This window comes from Nesoenas mayeri (genome assembly GCF_963082525.1).
Source record: "Nesoenas mayeri genome assembly, chromosome: 3".
In the NCBI taxonomy this organism is placed as follows: Eukaryota; Metazoa; Chordata; class Aves; order Columbiformes; family Columbidae; genus Nesoenas; species Nesoenas mayeri.
The window spans coordinates 103,302,135-103,328,218 of record NC_137544.1 but is presented as its reverse complement, the minus strand read 5'-3'; the positions used below and the strand labels follow the sequence as shown (position 1 = coordinate 103,328,218).

The 26,084-nt window shown below is 38.9% G+C and overlaps 1 protein-coding gene across 5 annotated transcripts in view; it reads left to right on the top strand.

Annotated features, from left to right (window-relative positions):
* LCLAT1 (lysocardiolipin acyltransferase 1) overlaps positions 1 to 26,084 on the top strand; it is a 128,953-nt gene that overhangs the window by 31,614 nt on the left and 71,255 nt on the right. For 4 of the 5 annotated variants that reach the window (XR_013921951.1, XM_080341368.1, XM_080341367.1 and 1 more), the window contains 2 exons: positions 10,962 to 11,130; positions 15,456 to 15,654. Coding sequence is in view for 4 of the 5 variants with exons in the window: in XM_080341368.1 (XP_080197494.1) it covers positions 10,966 to 11,130; positions 15,456 to 15,654 (364 nt within the window). In the remaining variant the exon portion in view is untranslated. The remainder of the gene's footprint in view (positions 1 to 10,961; positions 11,131 to 15,455; positions 15,655 to 26,084) is intronic. The other variant, XM_080341369.1, reaches the window with a different exon arrangement.

Sequence of the window (26,084 nt, the reverse complement as noted above, 5' to 3'; positions counted from 1 at the left end):
GTTTTTACACTCTGAAATGCACCCCTCTGTTAGAAATGGCTTTGAAGACCTAGATCGACTGGAAGCCCTGGGGACATGCCTTTGAGTTCCGTCAGAAGAGAAACTTCCCTTTGTAGCTGGTGGAAAGATAGAATTACAGAGCTGAAGATGGGGTTAAGGCCACAGTTCTTAACACTGGTTTGTAATGTCATCTTAGAAATATCCAGATATGCTGTTGACTGATCCTACTGGTGAACTATGCAAACGATATTTGAAAACTGTTCTTCGGAGGCTCTGAAAAGCACAGGGGGATTTCATCTCTTACTGCAAGGTCTTGAAGCAGAAATATTATTGGTGGGACAGTAGTTTGGCAATGTGTGATTTTTTTTGGCTATATCACTTCAGGTATTCCATCTTCACCAAAACATAGCAGTCTGAGAACAGAATTTCATGTCCAGAAATTGAACTGTTTCTGCCACTTCTAGTGGGAATGAAACATTTGTAAATATTCTGCAGAGCTACTGCATTTTTCTTCCTTTGCTTTGAAGCCTGCCAGGTAACCGATCTATTGTTTCTACTGTGCTTACCTTGGAAAGCAGCCAGCCTGTAAGCGTACCCCACTAGAAAACTACAATTTATGTGTCTTTTAAAGTTGTTATAAATGTGGTATTTGCTGATGCATAAGTATGTTTTAAAGTGCTGTGTATTCCTGGTAGAAAGGCAGCCCTGCAAAATTTCAAATTCGCTAAAGTATGGAATTTTCCAATTAAGTGGCTAGAACATCGTTAACGTTATTTGCAAATTTTTTCTTCTTTGATATTCCTCTTGGAAATATATTCTGAAAAGCCTGAGGCTGTTGCACAAGGTCAAAGATGTGGCAGAGTTATATGCAATTGATAATAGCAATTTATCATTATTTAAAAGAAAAGTGACATAAATTTGCCTGTAGGCACTGTTCTCCATCTTTTGTATAAGCATTATTTAGCCAGAGGGACTTAGTGAAATGCAGATAAGTCTCTAGTTTTCTTTTTCAGCCCTTTAACAATTCTGAGAGTAGATAAAATTCATGGTCTGATCTTGAAGTTGGTTGTAGGTGGAGACTCATTGACTTCATTAAGTTTGCTGTTGGGATCTTTAGCATGGGGCCTGCTGACGTTTTATAGCATGCAACATGCTACTAAGAAAAGGAGTGAAGTGGTTTAGCAATTGCTGTGTTTTTTTAGTGATGGCTGTCATAAATATTTTTTAAAGCGCTGCTAAAAGGGCAAACACACAAAACCAAACGCAACCCCTCACATTGAATTTGATTATGGATGGATTATTTTACATTTGTAGCATACATTGTAACTTGGAAAAGAAGGAAATATTTGAGTTAATATATTCTATTCTCAAACTGAGTCAGGGTCTTGTAAAGGATGATTACAAATACGAAGCTCTCACCGAAACGTTCTCCAAGTTGGGTACCTTGCTTAAGGCCTCTGCCAGTTTGCTTTTACAACCCCGTTTTTATTTTTGTAGTTGCAGTGCTCAGAATAACAGGAGTTAGCACAAGTTTTCTGTCATTCTGTTACTATCCTGATGATGGTCAGTGGTTTTCATAGCACGTTGAACAGGCTGTTTGAATTTTGTTCATACATATCTCCCGTATTTATTTTGAGCTGTTAACACAATAGGACAATTCTGTCTTGATGAGGGTAGAAAAGCCATTAGAAATTTCATGCAAGTGCCCTTACACGGAAGGGCATTGTGAGTTACTGTTCTCTAAGCAGGCTGAGAAAAGAGTTTATCTTGGAAACAGCGAACACAACAAAGTTTTTAGAGCCTTGGAAATTCAACATTTTTTTTAAATTGCATATTTGGGATCTGTTGCGGTGCATATCAAAAACCTGAAGAGCTTTCACTGTTGTCAGGGAGTGATTTTGGTTCAGTGCCAGTGGCAGAGACTTTAAGATATTCCACTGAATACTCTACTAGTTTATCTTTAAGTAACTGTTTTTCAGCACGGAGTTCTTGATTTCTGTTCCCCAGCTGAGAATTTCGTTGTGCAATAGGTACTTCAGAAACTATAAATGCCACCCCTCCTCACCAACTGTGAGCTAAAGGGGTGCTCTTATGCAGAGGAAAAAAGAATGTTGATTTATTGGTTTGTTTGTAACATCTCCAATTACAACGTGAAATATTTTATTTGGTTTTCCTTATTTTCACTTGAATTTGTTATCTATCAGAGTTGCTCAGCTTTTTGGTCTGTTGTAGACTTTTAAAACCAGAGGAGTTATATTTCCAGCTGTTGACCACAAGTAGCTTTTTTTGTAAAGTAGACTGAGCCTAGAGCTGACCTGCAGCTTTTACACAGTATACCAGAACTGACCACTATTCCATGTTAATTGTAAGGTTGTGGGTTTTTTTGGTGTTATTTAAAGACAAGGGGATGAAAGGAATTGCGGAGAGGAATGTAACAGCTATTCTTCATTTGCCGAACCTATTTTTGATGACTTGTCAGCAAGGGTACATTTTATATTGGTTGCTGTTTAATACATGTTTGTGGGGCCACATTAACTTGAAGGACAGTACAGAATACAACTGTATACATGGAAAGCCATGAAGAAGTAATTCAAAATTATTTGTGTTTGTGTGATATGCATAATAAAAAATTAGGTAGTTTTGGTACAAAAAACTCCTGTGTATTTCTTCCTACAGCAGCTCAAAGTTATCAATTCATATAGATTTTTCTGAATGTAGTAAGGAATAAAAGCAATCTACTTTTCCATAAATTGTTCTTGTTTCAAGAAGCAGCTTCAGCTGTTGCTTGATACCCTCTTGCAAACAATTTTAAATACCTTAGCTCATGCTTTCATTCAAGCTTTATTGGTCTAATGGTTGTCTGGAGCAAAAAGCGGGTGAAAAAGCATCAGACTGATTTGATCTCTGTACCCTGACTGAATTATCTGCTTGCAGTATCTAAAGACTGCACTGCAAAGAATCTCAGCTAGGTTGTTTGCATTTGGAAAGACACAGCTACTGGGAAGGGCAAATTAAATATTCTATTACATTTTTTTATTGAATTATAATAGTCAGATTAAGTCTTGGCAAATAAAAGAGATCATAAATTGTAAGAGGCAGCAATAATCATATTTTATTTGTAATATTTACAAAAATTACTCATTAAGTATTGTACTTTTTATTTTCTGCGTGTGTAAGCTAATATCTGCAGTACTGTTAGAGAGGGTCAGGGATGTGGTTTGTGATGATAATTATCTCTTATTGCCCTGTCTTATATTGTTTTACGATACATATGTTAAATCTCTTAAAGGTTTTTAAATGCAAAAGCTGAATAAGAGGGAAGTAGTTTTAATGGTCAGGTGCATATTTCTTCACATATTTTTTTTGTGATTGTGATCCATGGTGTATTTCTGTGTTCTTTAAAATACTGAAGTTCCCAAGTGAAGGATCAGAAGTAAAATGTAATTCATAGAGATCTGTGGACACCATTGGAGCTTCTTGGCTGTATTTTGTGGGCTCCTGATTAAAGCGGATATCTGTGCAATTAATAATTCAGCTTCTTCCTGTCATTGCTTTCCATACCACCTCTGCAGTTCTTTTAACTGAGGCACAAGTGAGAAGTTATGTGATCAAAGAGATGGGATGAGTTGCACATCTGGAAATACAATTGAGTTAGTCTACAAAAGCTTGCTGCCAGCAGATTTCTTTTCAAAATACTGTACTACACAGAAACTATTTTCTTGCTCTGAATAAAATTATTGGTAAAAATTTCATTCGAAATGCTATTATGGAAACAAAAAAACAAGGCAAACAAATAAAACCCGTAAAATGCTCAGGAAGAAAAGCCTGCTCATTTGCTGGACTAGAAATGTTCTGCTTGGATGTGTCATTCCCACTGAAACTTTGTCTGCCTGGCTGATGTTTTGTCACTTGGCCACCAGCTCCATGGTTGCCGAGACCTTGGCATTATTTGTATTGTCCAGCTGCCTGCCCTCCTCTCTAGATGATTTTGTTTAGTAACCTTAAAAAAATGAGTGAACAAATAAAAGTTTGGGTCATTCATTTGATGGGTTGTTTAAGGTACACCTGGGAATTCGGCAAACCTGTGTTCCCTCTTGCCCACCTCCTTGAAGTCCAGTTCACTTCACCCAGATCACAGGTTTTAAAAATTGTTGTGAAAATCCTATCTTCTGACTTGGAAATTATGTTTCAGAATGCAAAACTGAATATGGGAGCTGTAATTTCCAGGTCACCTCTTAAATCTGACATGCTATGGGGCAATGCAGAACTAAATTCAATCAGTTTGCAGTTAGCTGCCAGCTTTCTCTTGCAGAATTGAGAAAAGGCATCCCTGGCTGATTTTCTGCTTGATTTTAATTGAAGATAATGTTTACCTTTTCCGCTAGTAACTGACTGAAAGAAGAATTAAACCCAGTGCCTAGTACTCCCCATTTGATTCTTGAAGAATAATTAACAGTTATGTTGCCTGTGCTGATTGAATGGGAACATACTGACCAGTGTGTTGTTCTATTGGCACTAAAGAGCACTTCTTTGGGTTTTTTTCAGTAGCGTAGTAAAACCTGATTTGCTGACTGCATAGTACAAAGTGCTTAAAATCTCTCTAGTTATCAGGCAGCTGGCTTTGTCAGGTAGTATTGCTTAATTCCACTCTATAGGTTAAATCTGGTTTGATGTTGGACCTGGAAGATGAATTGACTTGTTTGTATGAGAACTTTGAATTAGCCAGGAACTGCTAAGGGAAGAGGACGTGTGTGGTGAGTCTTGACTACTGTGAAACTTCTAAACCTTTAATTTAGAACGTTTTTGTTCTTTGCCAGATAAACTTATTTTGTATTCTTTGCCTATTTATAAGCTACAGAAGCAGTTGTGAAGAAAAGCTAATTTTGTTGTAGAGAACAGGCTGTTTAAATCCTTTTGAAATCATCATCATAACAAGATGTGGTTTGTCTGTCATTCCAGCTGTACATTGAATAAAAGCATGTAGATAATAAGCAAAACAAGCCAAAATCTGATCACAGGAAGTTGTCTCTGCTTTATGTTACTATGCAAACACTATGTTTGCATAGAATATTGGAATAATTTCAGTAAAATATTATAATAAAGATGGAATTTGCAAAAATGCAACTGTCTTGGTGAGCAATTTGTCCCATTGTAGACAAGAATTTTTAAAATTAACTGAAATGTGAAAAAAAGAGAGTATTTTAAGAATTACTGTTTCCCGTTACCTGGAGACAAAGCATGTTTTCCTTCTGCTATGGCAACGAGAACATGTAAAGTACAGTACCCCAATAACTTGGAGTTCTGCCACAAGAATAGATGGAGAAGTACAAGCCCAGTATGAGGGTGCCGTCTTCCTTAGTTTGCAGTTTTCAGCCCAAGTCTTAACATACTTTTGAGTGTCTCCCTACAGCTTTGACCCACACAGCAAATAGAAAGTACCTTTAAAACACATAAAGGCCATAATACTTGCTAAATCCAGTGCTAAGAGTGGTTGCATTAGGAAGAGCAAGTTGTCAGAAGCAGTAAAGGAATACCTCTGTACTTTGAAAATGCTTGGGTTCTGTAATTCAGCCTTCCTGTCTAATCCTTTAATTAATTTCTTGGGTATCTCTGACATGAATCAGCTCCAGTTTTCTTTGGTTTGAGATTTTTCACATTTGCTTTAGATAACTTTACAAGTCCCTATTAAGTATTCCTTTCCCTTTGAGATTACTTGGTAGTTTTTTTGATGGTGTTTTGAAGTTCCAGGTGTATATTTTGCATTGGTTTGTAGCTGTTACTTCTGTTGTTGGATGCATATGTTAGATTTGGGATAGCTGACATATATCTGTGAAGATATCTTGTTTCTAAGCTAGGTGTTTAAGGGGCTGAGTGATGAAAAAGGAAGATGACAGAGTCAGTCTCCTCTTGCCTTTGGTAGTAGGTGTCTCGGAATTCCGCAGGTGACTGACCGGATGATAAAGCCCTTGTGGTGCCAGCACGGGTTGTCACCGGTGTGCAGAGCCTTGGTAGCTGGGCCTGTGTGCCAGCTTTCCATTTCAACAGGGTGTGTGGCCACTTGTTGGAGGGTGCTGCTTTACTCCTGCCCAGACAAGCTGGTATTGCAAAGTGGGGGGGGAATGGAGTGTCTGTGAGAGGGGTATTAGAATTGTAGAATCATAGAATCATTTTGGTTGGAAGAGACCCTCAAGATCATAGAGTCCAACCATAACTTAAATATAGCCCTGAAGGATGTCCCTAAGAGCCTCATCTACATGTGTTTTAAATGCCTCCAGAGATGGTGACTCAACCACTGTCCTGAGCAGCCTGTTCCAATGCCTGACAACCATTTCCTTGAAGAAGTTTGTCTTAACGTCCAGTCTAAAGCACAACTTGAGGCCATTTCCTCTTGTCCTATCACTTGGTACTTGAGAGAAGAGCCCAACCCCCTCCATGCTACAACCTCCTTTCAGGTAGTTGCAGACAGCGATAAGGTCTCCCCTCAGCCTCCTTTTCTCCAGGCTGAACAGCCCCAGTTCCCTCAGCCGCTCCTCATCACACTTGTGCTCCAGACCCCTCACCAGCTTCGTTGCCCTTCTCTGAACTCTCTCCAGCACCTCAATGTCTTTCCTGTAGTGAGAGGCCCAAAACTGAACACAGGATTCAAGGTGCGGCCTCACCAGTGCTGAGTACATGGGGACAATTAATTCTCTAGTCCTGCTGGCCATGCTATTCCTGATACAAGCCAGGACAGATGGGCTGCTGCCTCAGAGTGGGAGATGTGGGGTGTGGGGTTGGGAGAGGGGTTGCTGTTGGGAAGGGATGAAGGTGAGGGTACCAAGCCAAGGAAGGACAGGCAAAAGAGGTTTTGTTAGTCAAGTTGCAGCACTGTGTGACCACGAGCATACTACTTCAGAGATGGGCAATCCCCAAACTGTACCAAACTTTAGTGGGATGCAAAGTTGTGACTGATTATTTTGTCTGACCGGAGCTGGCTGTGTACAGTTTACTAACTTGAATGCTGTACCTCTAGCCACCGAGGTGCTAGAACTTGGCTCCCTGTGGCACCCTTTGAGTTAGACAGAGAGGGCACATGGCTTCAGCGAGGCACTTGGTCTGATGAGTGTGTGACATCCAGCTTGGGGCTCCAGCCTCCTCTCTGCTCTACCCACAGGCAGAGCAACACACACCACTTTGCTGACTGGCACAGGCCATGCGCTGGTGGCAGCTGATCTGCTCAGCAGCTTCTGTGATGAATACCCGTCCTTGACTGTTGGCTAAAACGAGGGTATATATATAAATGCTTCTCAATTGACATGTGTGGGCAGATGGATTTTAAATCATGTTACCTATTGTCTGGGCTGTGCACTCCACTGTGGACCCACAAATGTAAACAAATGCCTTGAGTGTGTTGACAGTTTCACCTTGTTACTAAAATGAGTTTGCCGAGTGCTGTTTTCAGAAGGCCAGCTGGGTGGTTACTCCCTGCCACAAGTTCTTCGCATGGTCACAGGCTTCTCGTTTCACAGTTTTGCTCAAATTCATTAAGAGTTGTTTTTCTGCTCTGATACCTCTTTCCATGGTATGTACTCTATTGTGGTGGAGGTAATTCAGAGATAAAGTCTATCTGTTATTCTAGATAAGTACATGTGTACATATGTAAAGATATATATATAAGCAGTGAGCAAAATATGGTCTGTATCACATTTCAAAGATGTGGCTGCAAGAGAGATAAATGACATTGATTAAAAGCACACATGGTATCTTTCGTGTCTAGAAATAAATACCGTAGGTTTTGACCCAGCGGAATGCAGTATAATTTATGTATGTACATACTGTAATGTTAAAAAAAATTACTGCTGGGGTGCAGGTTGAACAAGAGAAGCTTCAGAAGTTCCTCAAGTCTTTTCCATAGCTCATATACCTTCATCTAAAAAAAAAAAAACCAACAAAAACAACCCCAAAAATGTTTACAAGACAGTTTTTCACATAAACTACAGAGAAGAATTTTTTTCTTAAATATTTGGATCTGCACTATAATTTGAGGGAAGGACCAGTGTAAACTGTGAAAAGCTCGGCTTGTAAATGAGTGACCTACATTGCTTTCCTATGAGCCTAGGAGGGTGACAGAGAGATGTCTTCTCTCATTAACTCTGTGGTTACCTGTGTGCAGCAGTCAGGTCTTCGGAACAGGAATGTGCGCCTCTGTGTTGTCTGGCGGCTGCTTGGAGCACAGGTGTGTGTCTGTCTGTCTGTCTGGTGGGTGTCATTGCATGTGAGTTGATGACCGGTGGCTCTGAGCAGCCTTGCAGGGGACCGGCTGAAGCTAAACTGACTCGAGTTCTGTGTCTGCTACTGGGTTTTACCTGACTGAAAGCTGTCCATAGGTGTTTCCAGTTGTTTTACTGTGTGTGTTCCTCAAGAAGTGCTTGATTAGATCAAGCACATTGAGTTTTAATCCTCTCTGCTACCTTGTCGAGGGTTTAGATTGTGGGGTGACAATAAAACCCTGGCAGATGTATTGTTAACCCACTCTCCCCCTGCCCCTTCCCCCTTTTGCCCCTCCCTCTCCCCCTTCCCACTCAGGACGGGCGATCGGGAGGAAAAGAAGGACAGAGAGAAGAGAGTTGGAAAAATTAACAATGTTTTACTAATGCTACTAATAAGAATAGAGAAAATAATACAAAATATACAAAACCAATCTTGAAAGTCTCAGCAACTGCAGAGCCGGCACCCGAAGTCCTGGACTGGACTCTGCAGCCAACCGGAGCTGGATTCAGTCTGTCACTAGGCCTCAGTTCGCAGGGACAACTAGCAAGGTCCTCTCCTAATGTCGGCCATAAGCAAAAGGGAAAAAAGGGATGAGATCCTCGTGATGTCCCGCTTTTATATGAAGTATTCATGTGAATGAGATGTTATACTCAGTTGGTCCGTTTCTTGGTTGCCTGTTTTCTCGTTGCCCCTCTCATGAGAGGTGCATCCATGCTTATCAATAACCTCACATTTCATTGCTGTGTTTACCAAAACATGTATCTGGTTCTCCAGGAAAATGCAGCTAATATGAAGGCTTTAGCTGACAGGCAAATTTACTGAAAGAGAAACTTGTTTTTAACAAAACCAGGACATACCTTTAGCAGTAGGTCTCAAATCTTGGTATGTCAGGAAAAGGCCTTCTAGTCCTTCTGCAGTTAATGCTTTTCTTTCTGTTGCTTCTGTTCTTCTCTGGGTTTTTTCTTTTATCGTCTACTGCCTTTATTTCAGGCTCTCCCCACACAGATTTGCAGTAACAAATACAAGAAGGCAGTTGGAACATTGTTTCTTCAGTGCAGCGCTCTATAAGATCCTTTGATATGTCAAATTGATCCTACTTAGTGCATGGGTATGCAGACAGCTGGCTATTTAGTTCCTGCTTTTGGCAGGAAAAAGAGGGTCTCTATTCCAGGATGTAAATAATGTATATTTGTTTGAATTCAATTTTCAATGTGTTTAAATCTTTCTGATACGGCTATCAGCAAACATTTGTATTTGGTGTTACTTTTCTTTTTTGTTTTGCTATGCTGCAAAGTCAGGGTAGATACAGCTTCCTATATCCTTCTTAAATTAGCAAATTTGCATGGCCTCTTGTCTTGGCCTTCCTCCAAGTATCTACAGTTTAAGAAATTGTTTAAACCTAAAAGTATCCCGGAATAGAGCTACTTTCTTGTTACTTGTCAACATGAAGTCGCAGAAGCAAATTCATGTGCCAGCAACACTAGCATTGCCATTTCTTGACTTTTGAATACTTTGCTGTGCAAAAATTATTGCAGTGGACATTGCTCAAAACATGCTTGAGATGAATCTTGTATGGTGCAGTACACAAGGCTTAATGGATTACTTTTCCATTGCTCATTTTAAAATTAAAACCAGCGGCTTCCTGTTTTTCTTGTCCTGAAGTTCTGTCTCTCTAAGCTCTTATAATTTCTAAAATAGCCTGTCAAAAATGGAATTTGGTAAAGTGACTGAAAAGTGACTTCTACTTAACCTTTGATTTTATAAACAGTTGGTTGAGCCCTAAATAGATGAAAACAGTCTATTTTTAGGCCCTAATTTAGAGAATTGATATTTCCACATTTGCTTTGTCATAGCTGGTTGTAGTTGCTAAATTGTGAAAGCTTGTAGCTATTACAGACGCTCGGAGGATTGCTGAGTGTTCTGCCATAATGCATTAAGAAGCTCCATGCACTGTACATTTCAATTTATAATAAGGGAGTCCAGCTGATAGCACAGACAATGAAATATTTCAAGTCCAGACTACTGTCTTAAACACAAAAGGCTATTGGCTTTTTGGTGGAATAAGCTGGAAAATAACGGGTAAGGACAGCTGAAGTACAGCAGACTTCAAAAAGTCGCAAATTCTTTGAGCCAGGGTGGGTGAGTCATGAGGTTTCAGGCGCTACTTGCCTGCCCTGTGTTGTGATGGAAAGGGAAACGGTGTTTGAAAAGGCTGATCAGCCTTGCAAGGTTTGAGTGGTTTCTGAAGGAGGTCGCACAAGGACCCTTCTTAGATGAGGAGGATGAGATTCTGCAACATGAGGTTAGCGAGGATAAACAAAATGGAGAAAGAGAAAAGCAAAGTTCCTCATCTTCAGAAAATGCTAATATTAGTTCTTTGCCAATGGCAGAAATAATGGCTGAGAAGTTTAAGATAAGAGGTATTCTGTTATATAGCCCTTTGTACCTTTCCATAGTAAAAATAGCTTGCTGAAGATTTGAGAGTGGAACTACATATTGTAAAAAGTGGAAGAAATTATGATGTGGCTGATACTTTCATGACCCCTTTAACATCCCAATACAAATCACTGTTGGTTGCGTTTACTGTCATCATGTGTTGTTAGCCATTGAAAAAAGAAGGTGAATATCACCTCAAACTGGACCTATGGACTTGAAAACTTACGTAGTTACTTTCAGTTTATCTCTAACATAATGCCAACTTTCTCTTTCAGAGCCATGGTGTCATGGAAAGGGATATACTTTGTACTTGCACTGTTCTTGGGAAGTTTTTTTGGAAGCATATTCATGCTTGGTCCTCTTCTACCTTTGATGTTTATCTCACCGGCCTGGTATCGCTGGATCACTGATCGCGTTGTGGCCACTTGGCTCACACTCCCAGTGGTAAGTTGCAGTTTGAGCCAAGTATTGGGAAAATGTTCATAATCCCATGATTTATTTTGCTCACTAACACTTTCAGTTTTATTTTTAAAAGCTTTTTATGCTTTTGTCAAAACGGTTCTTAACATGCTATCTGTGGAGGCTTAGATTTTAGCTCAGTGTTGCAAATTGTGTGCGTATTTACAGTCCCTCTCTTCTTTGACAGTTTATATGTAAGGTAGTCATAGAATTATGGGTTTGTTTGGGTTGGACGGGACCTTGAAGACCATCTAGTTCCAACCCCCCTGCCATAGGCAGGGACACAAGGACACCTTCCACTGGACCAGGTTGCTTGAAACCACATCCAGCCTGGCCTTGAACACTCCCAGGACATCTGCAGCTTTTCTTAGCAGTCTTGTTCTAGTGCCTCACCACCCTCATAATGAAGAATTTATTCCTCGTATCTAATCTAAATCTGCCGCCTTTCAGTTTGAAACTGTTACTCCTTGTCCTATCACTACATGCTCTTGGAAAAAGTCCCTCTCCAGCTTTCTTGGAGGTCCCCTTTAGGTACTGGAAGGCTGCTAGAAGGTCTTCCCAGAGCCTTCTCATCTCCAGACTGAACAGTCCCGGTGTCTCAACCTGTTCTCACAGGAGAGGTGTTTCAGCTCTCCGATCATCTTTATGGCCCTCCTCAGGGCTTGCTCCAACAGGTCCATGTGCTTCTTACACTGGGGACCCCAGAGCTGGACACAGAACTGCAGGTGTGCAGAGTAGAGAGGGAGAATCACCTCCGTCAACCTGCTGGTCACACTTCTTTTGATATAGCTCAGGATATGGTTGGCTTTCTGGGCTGCAAGTGTGTGTTGCCAGGTCATGTTGAGTTTCTCATCCACTAATACTCCCAAGTCGTTCTCCTCAGGGCTGTTCTCAATCCATTCTTCACCCAGCCTGTATTTGTGCTTGGGATTGCTTCAGCCCATGTGCAGGACCTTGCACTTGGTCTTGTTGAACCTCATTAGGTTTGCACGGGTGCAGCTCTCCAATCTGTCCAGGTCTCTCTGGATGGTATCCCTTCCCCACAGTGTGTTGACTGCACTGCACAGTTTTTGGCATCAACAGCTTTGCTGCGGATGCACTCAGTCCCTATGTCCCTATTGCCAACAAAGACGTTAAACAGCCATGTCTTAATTGTACTCTTGAAAAGGCCTTTTCATGACATCTTCATCCAGTGTCAGTTAGATTCTGATCAGAGAAGAGTAGGTGAAGAACTAGTAAGCAGCAGAATTTATAAATTACAAACTTCCTAAATGAGTCATCTTATAAACTCTTTCGACTGTGCTCCAGCTATCTAATTAGGAAAATTATTCACTGTCTGGTACATTGTTGCTGACCTTCATTGTTCCCTTACTTAATCCTCTTAGCATTTAGTCCTTGTAGTTGAATTGGAGACAAATTATTTCAGGTGAAATAGAAGAACTTCCCCTAGAAATGAAGTCTTCCTCACACTGCTTCAACTTTATAGCTATAGGAGTCTGGAAATCTGTAACAAAGCTCTTCCCTGAATTGTTCCAGAGGAAAGGCAGTATGAATGGGATCTGTCTTTTCGTCTGTTCTCTAAAAAACAAGGGACTTTGTTCCTCTAGGCCTTTAACGATTTGTTTGACTTTTTCTGAAGTAAAGTGCTATATTGGTGTGCAGAAATATGTATCTTGTGGCATAAAGGAAGATTTATCTTTATTATATATCAAATAGTTTCTGCTTTCTCTGTTTTGGTCTTGTGTGTTTTAAAGGAATTTGAGCTGTTTCATCTTCTAAAACTTCTGTCATTTTCATTATTACTAAATGCAAGGACATTAGAAGGGAGGAAATAATTACCAGTAAAGGGAATAGAAGGATTGTTATTTCTTGCCATGATGAAATTTAGCTGAGTACTGATAGCATCACAAAATTGACCCTTTCTGCCAAATTGTCTCCCAGTTTTTCTAAAATTGCAAACTGCCCCAAATCAAATACTGGCTTTTGTTTGGTTAGCTGCCAGGCTTTATAGTTCTGGATTATGACAACTAGTTTGTGATAACTCATGCAGTCTAGAAGTTTGATTTCAGCCCATACTGGACCTAAACAAAAATAATTTTAATATTTTTTTGTGAAAATAATTCTGTCTTGTAAGGATAGTGGGGATTTGGGTTCAGGAAAGGGATCTGAAAAAGATTTTGCACCCAACCTTTTTGAGGCTCGTATCTCATCTGTGTTAGTTTTTTGTCCTTACATTACCCCATTCTTAGTCAGGAGAAGCAGGTACTTGGGTTTGTGTCTCCAAACAATAAACTCATGTTGGACCAGTTGGGCTCCAACAGGGAAGGTCTAACCCTGACCTCTGTAGATATAAGAAACTTCCACCTTCCTCACTCCTCTGTCACACATTATTTCTTTTCTAGCAGAGTGGGTCTTAACTTTCAGCATAGTTTGTCTTACAGTAGCATTAGGGTGTATTAAACAGGACATCTGTTCATTATTGTGTTTAACTAGATGTTAAGTATATATAAGATTGTTATTAAACTATCAAAAATGTCTTACTCTTTGTTTTCTGAAAAGATAATTTTACCATTTTGAGTTATATGTCCTCTTTTGCTTTTGCAGTGATCCATAGTTACTCCTGATAGCAAACACATTTGCCAGAATAAATGAGCTGAGTTATTAATAGTATTGATATTTGGCCCATATAATGTTTTCCATTCTGAGATCTCAAGCCATTTGCAATTATGAGAATGACATTCCAGTTTTACAGGTGACTTAAACTGAAAAATTTGTGTTCTTTGAGGTTCTGTGGCACAGAGATGGCAGAAATAAGAACAAAACAGAAAGTTGTTTTACTTCCTAAAGCTCTGTTTAAATCCCCAGACTTTGCTATTTTTCTGTATTTTTCTGGAGGAAGTATGGGGAAGAGATAGTAAGGAGGTAATTTGAAGTGCCTCAATTTTTTTCTGTTGAGGCTAATTGTTAAGTTTATTCCTCTAGATGTCCAATCATGTTTTGTGGTTTCTTTTTCTGGGCTAACTGGGTTCAACAGTGTCCTGGCCTTGGCCCTAACCTCTAGGTAATATCTGTTGTTTACCTCTCTTTCTTGGGATTTTGTACCTTTCCACTGTGTTTCCACGAGGTATTAAAAGGCTGAAAGACACTATCCTACAGTCATCCATGTTTTTGAATTATTTGCCTGATCCTGGTCTTTTGTTGTAACTAACCAGCACTCACACCTGCACTCTCTTGTATGATTTGGGAATGGTTATGGGTCAGAAACTATTTTCAATAGACAATTTGAATGTGGCTGCCTTGTTTTGGAGGTTCAGAGACTTCAGTGATGTGAACATGGCCAGAGCATACCTTTGTGCTCTGATGTTATGTGCAACTAGTCTACAGTTAGATGTTTATTGTCCAGCTGCCCAGGTTATGAAACCAGACCCTCTTAAACATGCTGTGTAGCTCTCACCTGTTTTTTTTGTTTTGATAAACCAGGAATTTGTGGTTTATAACTTAAACCTTCAGAGCCACATGGTGGGTAAAACAAGAAACATGTTTTATATGTGAACTTCTAACATCAATGGCTTTTCAGGCAAAATGGGGAAAGGTGTTTGCCCGACCTCTTGTTGGTGTCCTTCCAAGTCTGAGGCTTATTCTGTGATTTGGGATGGAACTTCTGAGATGACCACGTACCAGCGTTTGGTGGTTGATGCTTTTTGCTAGCTATGGGCTGGAGGTACAGGCTTCAAGCTAGCACAGTAGAGTTGCACAGACCTAGGTCTATATCACTGTGTTGTATTCAAGCTTGTTTGGGGTGTCTGTCAGCTGCTTCTTTTGCCATTATTTTCTAGCCATTTTTGCAGATGTACGTCGAGCACATAAACGTTGACCACTGGGACCCAAGCAGAAAGCAAGGCAGCTTCTAATACCTTCCCAACCCTGACAGTATTGAGCAACAGATTATTTGTGCAACCAGCCAGTGATTAGATTTTACCTACCACATTTTAATCCATGCTGCTTCCCTTACTCTTATTCCTACATTGATAGTATTCTGGAAAAACAGGGGAAAAGTAAATTTAATGTTGGACATCATAAAAGAGTACTTTTTAGGAAGTGCTATTCAATTGTTGTTTCCTTTTCCATTAAACAGCTGACTGTTACTGTGGAAAAGCTGTCTGCTTTATTAGAAAACAGCTAGAAGTTTGTTTAGCAGTGATAATGTGAATGAATGAGTGAAGTGATATAATCCAAATTAATTTTTATTGCTAATGGGATGATACTTTTCATCTGAGAGTAGAGCCATAATATTGAGATATTATTTCTAGGCCTTGCTGGAGATGGTGTTTGGTGCCAAGGTGGTTGTCACTGGTGATGGATTTGTCCCTGGAGAAAGAAGTGTCATTATCATGAACCACCGCACACGAATGGACTGGATGTTCCTGTGGAACTGCCTGCTGCGATACAGCTACCTCAGACTTGAGAAAATCTGTCTCAAATCCAGTCTCAAAAGCATTCCGGGATTTGGTAGGTCACTGAACCCTTTAATTTGAAAGGAAAATGTGTTTAAATTTTGCCCGGTTTAAATTTTGCCCACTGTACATACCCTATGAAATGACAAAGGTTTAAATTCTATTTCTGTATGTAAAAAAAAAAAAAAAAAATGTAAAATATGTGACGTATTGAGTGATTGAACCATAAATCTCCTGGAGGATGCCTGGACTACATGCTTAAGTATTGGTTTTTAAAGATACTACATGCGCTGCTGTTGCTTATAGGTAAAAATATTTCTGATTTACATATGGAAAGCATTTTTCAAAATTATGGAAAAAGATTTTATGAATCTTTTCAAAGTCTGTTGCAACACTTTGGTTTTGGTGTTTTGCCTCACATTGCAAATGCTCTCATCGGGCTTCTTTCTTCATTATCCAGTTTATACTATTGAGAAAATTTAAAAAAAAAAAGGAAATAAAAGCAAAAGCCCTGTAGGCAATTGCAAAGCTGATGGTTCATTTTAATAACTGTAGTTTTAACTGTAGTTTTATATTGAACTTGTTTACGCAAATATGCTGTACAGGATATGAAATAATCGGTATGTATAGTGATATAGGCTGGAAAGGGATGTGAGTTGCACATATTCAGTGAAATGGTTTCAGATAGGCCAAAAATTGCCGCACAAATGGTTTCTGAATAAATGAGCAGACTTATCTGATATAAAAGCATCTCTTTGCATTTTATTTATCTCTTAGATTTATTTGCTGTTTTATACAAAACTAGTTTGGGCAGGATATGCGTCAACTTTATGATGTCGAAAGAGTAACCTTATTTATGGCTCCCTTTTGTCAGGCCATTTATCTGAACAGATAATTTTGGCAGGATTCCATACAGAGAAACTATCATACTGTTGCACTGTTATTGCATTTACTTGCTAGGCCTTCAGTCCTCTTAAGTAAGAGCTGCACCTAGGTAACATACTTTTTTCCCTAACAGTCAAATATTAAGGTTAATTTTACTTGATAAAAGGCATCTCTCTTAATGTTACAGGAAATGAGAAATACGTATTTATCTAATGTTTTATCGTCACAGTACAGCAGAGATGTTTTGAAATCTTTGAATCAACTGCAAATGCAACTTTTTAAAGCAATGATGGAAGATGTAATCAGGAGTATAGTCTGGAAGGTTCATATGTTTATCTCTTCAAAAGTAGCATATCTGTCTATCTATCTATCTATCTTTCTATCTATATTTTAGCAAAACATTTGTATGTATGCTTGTTAATGCCTTTAATAAAATTGGAAGGTCAAGCTTCAGGAGCTTGGATGCTGTCATCCTTAGCAAAGTTTAGTTCCTGAAAGGGTGTCAGGAATTGCTTAGGGTTTCCCCTCAAATTCTCAATTCTTTGCAGAAACCGAGCACATCTAATAGATTTGATGAGTAGTCTCAAGCAGGTGGAGCTGCGGCAGGTCAATGTAGCAGATGACAATGCCGTCTGGGTTCATAGTCTGACGCAGTAGCTGAACCTACTAATTAAATTCTGGGCTCATGCTCCACTTTGGGGGCTGTGATGGTGAAGGTGGCACAGGCAGATGTTTACTCCTGGTGTTTGTTTTACAGGATGACAATTCCTGGCAGTAGATTGGGAGCCTGGATCTGTAGTGCTATTAACCACTATTTATGTGTCAGATCCCTAAACACCCTCTGCAATGTATGGGCTTTGAGTACATTGATTGCAATGCTGTGAATTTTTATCTTATTTTTTAGTAGACTGTTATTAGTCACAGGAGAGGAATCCAGCTAAAGTGTGTCCTTCACTCGAGCCATAAATCCATAGTCTAAAATCATAAATGTTCAGCTTCTATTCTACCATAGTATATCTGAAAGGAGGCCTTAGACATATGCATCTCTGTGTTCAGTTGGTTTGTGTTTTGAGTGGCAGACTCTTGCAACAATAAAGTATTCTGTATAGCCACATAATTAGGGGAGAACTGGAAAGTGAAACCTCGGATTAAATTAAGATTGGTGGAAGAGATTTAATCATGAATCTACATGAAGTCCGCTGGTGCCGTGATACAGCAGAAGATGGTGCCCGAAGTGGCCAACCTTCAGTCTCATCAGTAAGAGCAGAATTTTTCCTGCTTGTCTCTAATGGTCCCCCCTGTGTTATGTGATAGATTTTTCATAAGTGTTTGTCAGTTTTTGTTGTTGTTAAGTTGTGTCTGGTGATTTCAGGTTAAAGTGTTCTTTGTTTTATAAGCTTGTAAAGGCAAGAAGATAACTTGGAAATCAACTGGACAGTTTCAGTGGACTGCAGCTATAGTTGATACTTTAGATCTTGATCATTTAGGTTATAACTGTGGAAACTGAAACAGCTACTTTCATCACATCTTTCAGTTTCATCTTTTCATATAATGACATTAATTAGTTGTACATAGTCAAAAGTACAGGGTTATGGAAGTGTTGATATATTGTCTAAATGTAACTTTTAATAAATCATTACCTAGTGGTAATTTTGCCTTGAGCTTGAGAAATATTTGAATGAATATACGGTATTGCTTTCAGCGCATTTTTTCTGATCTTTCAAAAGATTTTTTTTCAAGCATTTAATTTAAAATTATGTGCAAGATAAGGACTATAATACAACCCTTTAATTTCCATGTCACTGAAAACCGTGTGAGTATTAAGCATTGCACCTTTGTTAGAAGTATTACCCCAGTTCGGGTGTAAAAATAGTCCCTTGAGAGATTACACCAATCCCAGTGGTATAAATGAGTGAAGGGCAAAGCTTGGAATGCAAATAACTCCCGAGACCTTGTTGCCCACTTTGTAGGTTAAAAGTATAAAGCTATCAGGTTTAATAAGTCTGTATTACAAGTAGGCAGTTATTTTTTAGTTCGTTATAATTAAAATCAGAGGAGTTAGTATTTCAAGGTGAAGCATTGAGTCACTTACCTAGTTCTTAATTCTTTGCATTCCAATGTATGAAAAAACTATGAATCAGTTAAAGGTGAGCCTTAAAAAACAGCCCAAAGAAAAACAGACAGTCCCTTCTTCCTGGAACCGTAGCTTTGGCTTGATAAATTGTCTGCAGTAAAGTTTTCAAAACAAGAGGTATTACATTTCAGTAATCTCAATTTCAGAAACATTCTTGCAGCGTTTCAGTACAACTTGCCAAAGTCGGCGTCTCGCGGGAGCGCCGCTCTGCCCTGGGCTGTTGCTGCAGTTTCTCATCTGACATCATCAGAAACTACTGACACATTCTGCAGTGTCAGTGTTCAAGGAGAATTTCTAACGGCATTGACAGTTTCCTGCGTAGTCTGACAAGACAGGGCTTCTCTACAGTACTTGTAATAGATACGTACATTTTATATTCTCACCTCTTCTCGATTAATAAGGAGCAGCATCGGAAGTGATACAGGTTACAATGCAGTTGTGTTCAGCACACACTGTGGGATGCAAGCTGTTTGAGCAGGTACCAAGGAACATACACAATAACATCAGATGACCAGATAATCACTAGAAGTTAGTTGCATACTTTTGATTTTATTTTTTATCTTAATAGTTTCATTTGTAAAACCTTTGTTGTGATATGAAGCAGTAAGACTTCTCTGGAAATAGAGATGTGTTTTAATGATGGACAATTTGTGTGTGTTTTGTTTTAAACAGGATTTTAATTGTTGGTGGGCTTGCAGTATTATTTGTGGTTTAGTGCCTTGACATCTACATGGAAAATAAATTAAAATTCGGGTTTAATTTGAGGACTGTCAGATAAATTGATGGAAAAATGAGAGGGCGTGACCAAAGGAGTTAGAGCCAGTGCATGGTTGCTACTTGAGATAATGTTCACCTTGATTTTGCTTCATGCAGACAGAAAAGATAAATAACACAGTAGTTCAGTGTACAAATGTAAAGCATGTAGGTGCTACAGGCACCATTGGTGGACATATTTTGAAGACTTAACATTTTTAAGAAGGCTCACTGGGACTGCTAAAGCAGGGAATTACAGCTGGGGTGGACTGGGACAGGAACAGGTTAGGAAAGGACAAGGGGATAAAGGAAAAAGGAGAATAAGCAAAGCGGGCAAACCTGGAATAGTTAGGAGCAAAGATAACCAGGTAACTGTCCAGACGTTTACCTCTGTATTCAAGGTATTTTGTAGCTAGCTTTGCTCTTGAAGAGACTGCAAGATGTAGGAGCTTTAGTTGTTGTTTTTCACTCGTCTGTTCAGTCGCATGTTGTGGCTCTCGAAGGCTAAAGTTGGGTTTGGCCCTTGTTGTGTTAAGTGCCAGGGGAAAACAAAAAAAAAGGACTTGTGCTCTATTTCAGTACTGGGCTGAGCCTCACCAATCTTTTACTGCACGTCACTTGATCCATTATAGCTGCCCATGTGTACGCGCTTCGCCTGAAGCAAATGCAAAGTAATTTGAGTCATCTTAGTTTTCAACGAAGCAGGGCAAACCAACTCACATTATCCTGCCTTTGCCACGGGCTAAGAGCACGCACACCGACAGCTATGATGGATCAGCTACCGTGAAGTAAAATATTGGTGTCACTAAGCCTAGAAAATTTTAGCACTTAACTCAATTGGAGTAGAGTTAAAGCAGCGCTGGGGGAATCTGTACACATTTATATTGGCATGGAAGCGTTTCTGCTGCCACAGCTGCTTCTGTAGGTAGGGATATAAATACTTAGGCATAAAGTGTCTTTGTTCAGGCTATAGCTGGATTTGCATTAAAATTCTTATCAAGAGAGCATATTGGCTTAAAAATTTGAAAGTGTAACCTACTGAACTTTCTAATATAGCTCATGTCTCAAGTGTCTTTGTTATGTTAAAATACGCTGAAATGAGTTTTGAAGAGCTGTGACATTTTTTCTTCCAGCAATTCAATTATGAGCTGCCAGACTTAATTACCTTAGAGTTGTTATCCTACGTCATTTTCAGAGTAGACGCTGAAAAGTATGCTCTCAAATGGAAAGCACAATTGTTATTCTAATGGTTGTTCATGGTGAAGACATATACAAGACTATCTTGAAGAAGTTGTAAGTTTGTTGGAAGGATTATACTTGAAAGCAAAAATGCAGCTTAATTTGCCTATATCTCTACGTAGTGTTTTGTGGCATTTGTTGGTTGGTTGGGTTTTTTTTGTTGTGTTTGTTTGTTTGTTTATTTGGCTTTTGTTTTGTTTTTAGTGCAGAAGAAAATATTTAGGTGCCTGTTTCCCAGCTGGTTTGTCTTTGTTAGACAGTCCAGGAAAGAAATGACAGGAATATTTTCGGATGAATACCACAGAAGTTCTCCCAACTCTTTTTGGGGGGAGAAAATACTAGCTTATATTCCATTTAAACTTTCCTTGTTCTTTCTGTGTAATAAGGACTCCAGCCTCTCTGTGTCCCCTTTGCCTCTTCAAAACACACATCAATGAGTCTGAGAGTACAGGGCAAGAAACCCCCACCTGCATGGGAGCACAGTGGAGAGATGCAGCCAGCAACATTAATTAGGTCCTGTTCTGACGCCTTGTTAGTCGGCTGATCTCCAGTCCTTTTTCTGCTCTTTCCTTTCACGGTGCTTCCACAAGGAAATGTAGCAGCTGAAGAGGATGCAGGCCATCCAGAAAGGTATTGAGTTGCAACATCTCCCACCATTTCTGACTTTTAGTAAAGACAACACATCCACAGGAGACACTGGCACTCACCCTGCCCTTTTCAGGTGCATTTCGTTAGGTCTTTTCGCTTCCCCATGGTCTAACTGTCTTTGGAGATTCTGGAATGAATTGGGACTTTCGTCCAGATATGTATTGAGCAAGACTCATCTTTTTTAATGCTTGGCTTTTCATGTACTGTTTCACTGTATTGATGTATTTTTAAAGCGCATTAGAAAAAGCAACTTTCCAGCCATCCTAGAGGTTTAAGCGTTTGCTTTAGTTTGCTCTAGTTTTGAGGAATGTTATGTTATTCTGGTTTTACACTCTTTATCAAATAAATTTGAGCTGTTATTCTAAGATAATTATTGTAACTGAATAGGTTTCATGTTCTTTAATGGCATTTTAGCAGAAAGATTTTGTGTAAGTGGCACTAGTACAACGGGAGAGTTAATAATCTGATTGTCCATATTCTATGAAAATGGCATAATTTAGGAAATAGACTGAATATTTAAGTACGAAATGTCCAAATAGCATATTTCTGGTCCATGACTAAGGGATTGGATATTGAAGAGTACTTTCCAAGAGCTAGTGTAGCTCTGACTGGATATATCCTGCTACTACTGCCATGACTTTTCCCTACATACTTTCACTTTTTTTGGTGTGTGTATTGTCTGAGAGACCAGTTCTTTAATGGAATATCCTTTCTAGAGGTTTCACAGTTAAATTTTCACAGCTAAGACATCGGCCACTGTATCTGGTTGGCTTTTTGGCAACATTGTTATTGCCCTGACAAGTAAATCTAGTACTGCAAACATTGTTTGAAGAAGCTTCTAATTGTATCATACATAAATAATAAGCTAAAGCCAACGTTTCTACTGGCATATATTGTATTCTCCCACCAGAGAATTAAGCAGGGCAAAGGAAATGTAGAAAGTGTTAATATTTGAATGTAACTTAAATAGAAAATTTATAATATTTCGGTGTTGAAACAAATGCATGAGAACTATGGGGAAATCAGAAGTAAAACTGATCAGAGCAAACTGATCAACATATTTTTCTTTTTGTTAGTTACCTTAACATTCCATTTCTAACATTACTGTTTGTCCACTGAAGATGTTTTAGTAAGAAAAAATGTTTAGGTTTCACATACATTGGAAGAGATTATATGCTGTCCAAGTAAAAAGTGGACTATATAGCATATACATGGATGAAACATATATATATTCTAACAGAAACTGAACCTGAACATAAAAAAACCCAATAAAAACAGATGTTAAATAATGTTAGGATATGGCAAGGCAACAGTGAAAGCTAAGCAGTGTTAAATAGACACCTTACAAATAGATCAAAACAAATTAATAAGCAAACTGAAACAGATGTTTCACTATAAAATGAGGAGTGTTACTGTGAATCTATATTTGTGAATTTTATCTCTTAGCTACTTTTGTAATTTGCTCAAATAATTCACCAAATCAGATGGTAGTTGTTCAATTAATTATACTCCTATTAGCTACGTTATTGAAAATAAGCATAATTTTAAAAAGTCTTGCCAGGAGTAGGTATTGTGCATTACAAGATTATTTTAAGAAACATTTTTTCTTTATTTTCCTAGTTTGTGTATTCAAACCATTACATTAAAGAAGTCTCTTAATTCCTTTCAGATTCTTAGACATAAGAATATCTTTAAAGAACAGTAAAATGGCTGATTATGATTGAATTTGCAGAAATCTGTTTAGCAGTCTATACCGATGAAAACTTAAGGGTCTATTCACAGTAGCTTTAAGCCCAGGCTTCCTGTGTGATTTTCTGTGTACTAACCTCTTCTTAATACCTACTTATCATTAAGAATTGCGTGGTTGTTGCTTTGTAGATATTTTATGCAGCAAAACACTTGGAATAACGAACTGTTAATGAACCAAATTATTTGTATACAGTGGGATCATGCACTCACTGTTGCCTCAAAAGCTCCGATCAGGACGAGATCCCTGCTGAATACAGACACACTAAATAATGCTTTTATTTTAGACCAAGGGTATTTTTGATATGAAAAACCAGTGAATAATATAGTGGAAGAAAAGAAGGAAGATGAATTAATATAATACGGAAGTCCCGCAGTTAGGCCTTCTACTTTCATACTTGTTTCTATAGTTTCGAATCATTTATTGAATTTGTATTATGAGCTGTTCAGTTGCATTACTGTAGGAAATACATAGATACCATTTTATTGATATATGTATGTTTGCTTTCACTATCAGCCATGGTATTCCTCCTACAGAGATATGATGGTTTTTGGGATATCTCATTTCTGAGATACTACTGGAAATGTACATAAAATTGTGATACAAAACCAAACAAAGACTTTTTTTTCCTACAACTCACCTCTTTCTCTCTTTTGTTCATTGCCACCTCCATCCCTAGTATCTACTTACTCCCAAATTACCTTTGCAATGAGAACACGTTTCAGAAATTCCAGCTTCAAGTGTTGTTTTCTTTTAAAGATTTTAGGGTGGGGAAAATAGAACTGCAGGGTCCTAGGATTTAAAAATCTTTATTCTTGCAACTAGCATTTTTAATACAATGCTGTGAATTCTCAACCTGCATAAGCTATAATTTACTTTATCCGCAAGGCAGTAAGGAAATTCTTATGTAAAGCACATTTCTGTAGCTCAATAGCAGGCTTTGCTTGTTGTATGAGTGTATATTTTTTTCTGTGTAGAATTACTTCCTGATAAAGCCTTATTGAAGTGTGGAATACATACCATTAGCATGTATGTATTACTTTGAAGCTGCCTTTTTTTATTTTTCAGCTCAAAAAAGTTGATTTAAAGGTCAGTGTGACTGGCTACTCTACCTAGTAGGTTTTCACGCTGCTGTTTTGCAATTTTGAACAAGAGCTGTGCAGCATGATGCTTTTTGTGTGCTTTTGCAGGCCATGTTAGTTTTCAGAAATGTTGTCTTTTACAAGAAGACTGCTTTAGCAAATAAGTTGAATATATGACTTCTTGACCTTTACTGTTTCTCTGCTGTGTTTTTACAACTGATGATTTCTCAAGAAGCTGCAAATCCAAAGGTAATCATTTTCCCCCAGTCCAGCAAATGCTGCCTCTGGTAGGAAAATTCTTGTTGCCTGGGAGCTTTTAGATGACAAAAAACATTGTATAAATGAGCAAAATATAATTACTTTTCTTGAACAATATGTTGACCTAAACTTAACAATAATTAACTGAACAGCGTGTCTCACTGCAGGTTGCTCACGAGACGGTATTAATACTTATTCATGAATTTTACGGATTAGCAAAACCTTTCATTTTGCCCATTGCTTTACTGAATTCCTCTTGTTTCTCTGTGCATTCCCATTTGGATCCCATGTTATGTCTCGGCCTTTTTATGTGGTGTTTATCCAGCAGCACAATGCAGACACCCTGTGGAATGGAAATCAAAGCGAGAGCTGCTTTCTCACCTGTGCTGTGTTTCTTCTCCTGCTTGAATCTGGTGGGACAGTGAGACATGCAAACAGAAGGTGTTCCTTCCCAACAGTGCATTGACCAGGGTTTTGATTCAAGGCAGTAATTCATATTTTTGTTGCTTTTCACTGGAGGCCATGAAACTGAGCAAATGTGGAAGATTCTTCCACTTTCCTAGATGGTGAAATGGTTTTTCACAGTGTGCTGTGCAGGGGTAAGCGGGGAGGAAAACCTGGGCCCTTGGCTATCGGTCATCTGACTGTTAGGGAAACTGTTCTTATTTGAACAGTCAGGACTGTTTTATCTAATTAGATGTTCACTTAAGGATAGAAATATTCTTCCAGAGCACTGGATGTTATCTATTAAAGAGGTTAGAAAATCAAACCTGCTGTTTATTTAAAAACTGGATGCCTCCCAACTCCCCTCTCTTTATTCCTCTTCTCTGACACTCTGCTGTCATTACATTACTGCCTCTGTTTAATTTTTCAAAGCCTGTATATAACACCACCACTTAAGACAGGAATGGGAAACCACTGCATTACGTCCTCTGCTTTAAGGCAGTTTAGTCAGGTAAAATACGAGTCACCCAAGCGGCAGCAGCATTCTGAGTACCTAAAGGTGTTTGTAATTCGATGTTCACAGTGCTGTTAAAGAATAATTGAAGTATAATTTAAAGCCTTGTGCTGCATGAAGAAAGGTAGGGGAGAGAGGGTGGGATCTGGCAGTGAGATTTTTTTCCCATACTTCGTCCCTGTTATGGACCAAGATCACTCCTCCTAAGGAGCTGCTGACCTGGGAAAGTATCACCAGGCTTCCCAAGTGAGCATTTATTTTGCTTCTCATTTCCCTTCTTTCTGCCTATGAACTCTGCTGAAGTGAGAACACAAGGACTGAATAGTTTAGGCCTGATGTGCGATTACCACACATTAAAATGGTTTAGCACAGTACAGATTTTGCATAAACTGATTTAAACGTAGTGTCTAGGGTACATAAAGCATACAAAAGATCTGGACTGAAAAGTGAGAATGTTTGGAAAACACTAAAACCATGGCACAACTTTTCTAGGCTCTCTGTATTTTTACTATGTGCCATGGAGCATCTACATCCTCAGAGTTGTAAATTATATGGTACAAGGCATCTCTGCTTCTGCTTAGAGGGCTTTTTTTCTTTGCTGTGCCCATTTTTAGGAGTTGGATTTCAGATGAGGTATCATAGAATATCTCACTTGGGAAGGGACCCATAGGAATCATCAAGTCCCAACTCCCTTCTCCTTGCAGAACTACCTAAAATTAACCATATGGCTAAGAGCATTGTTCAAACACTGCTTGAACTCTGACAGGCTCGGAGCTGTGAC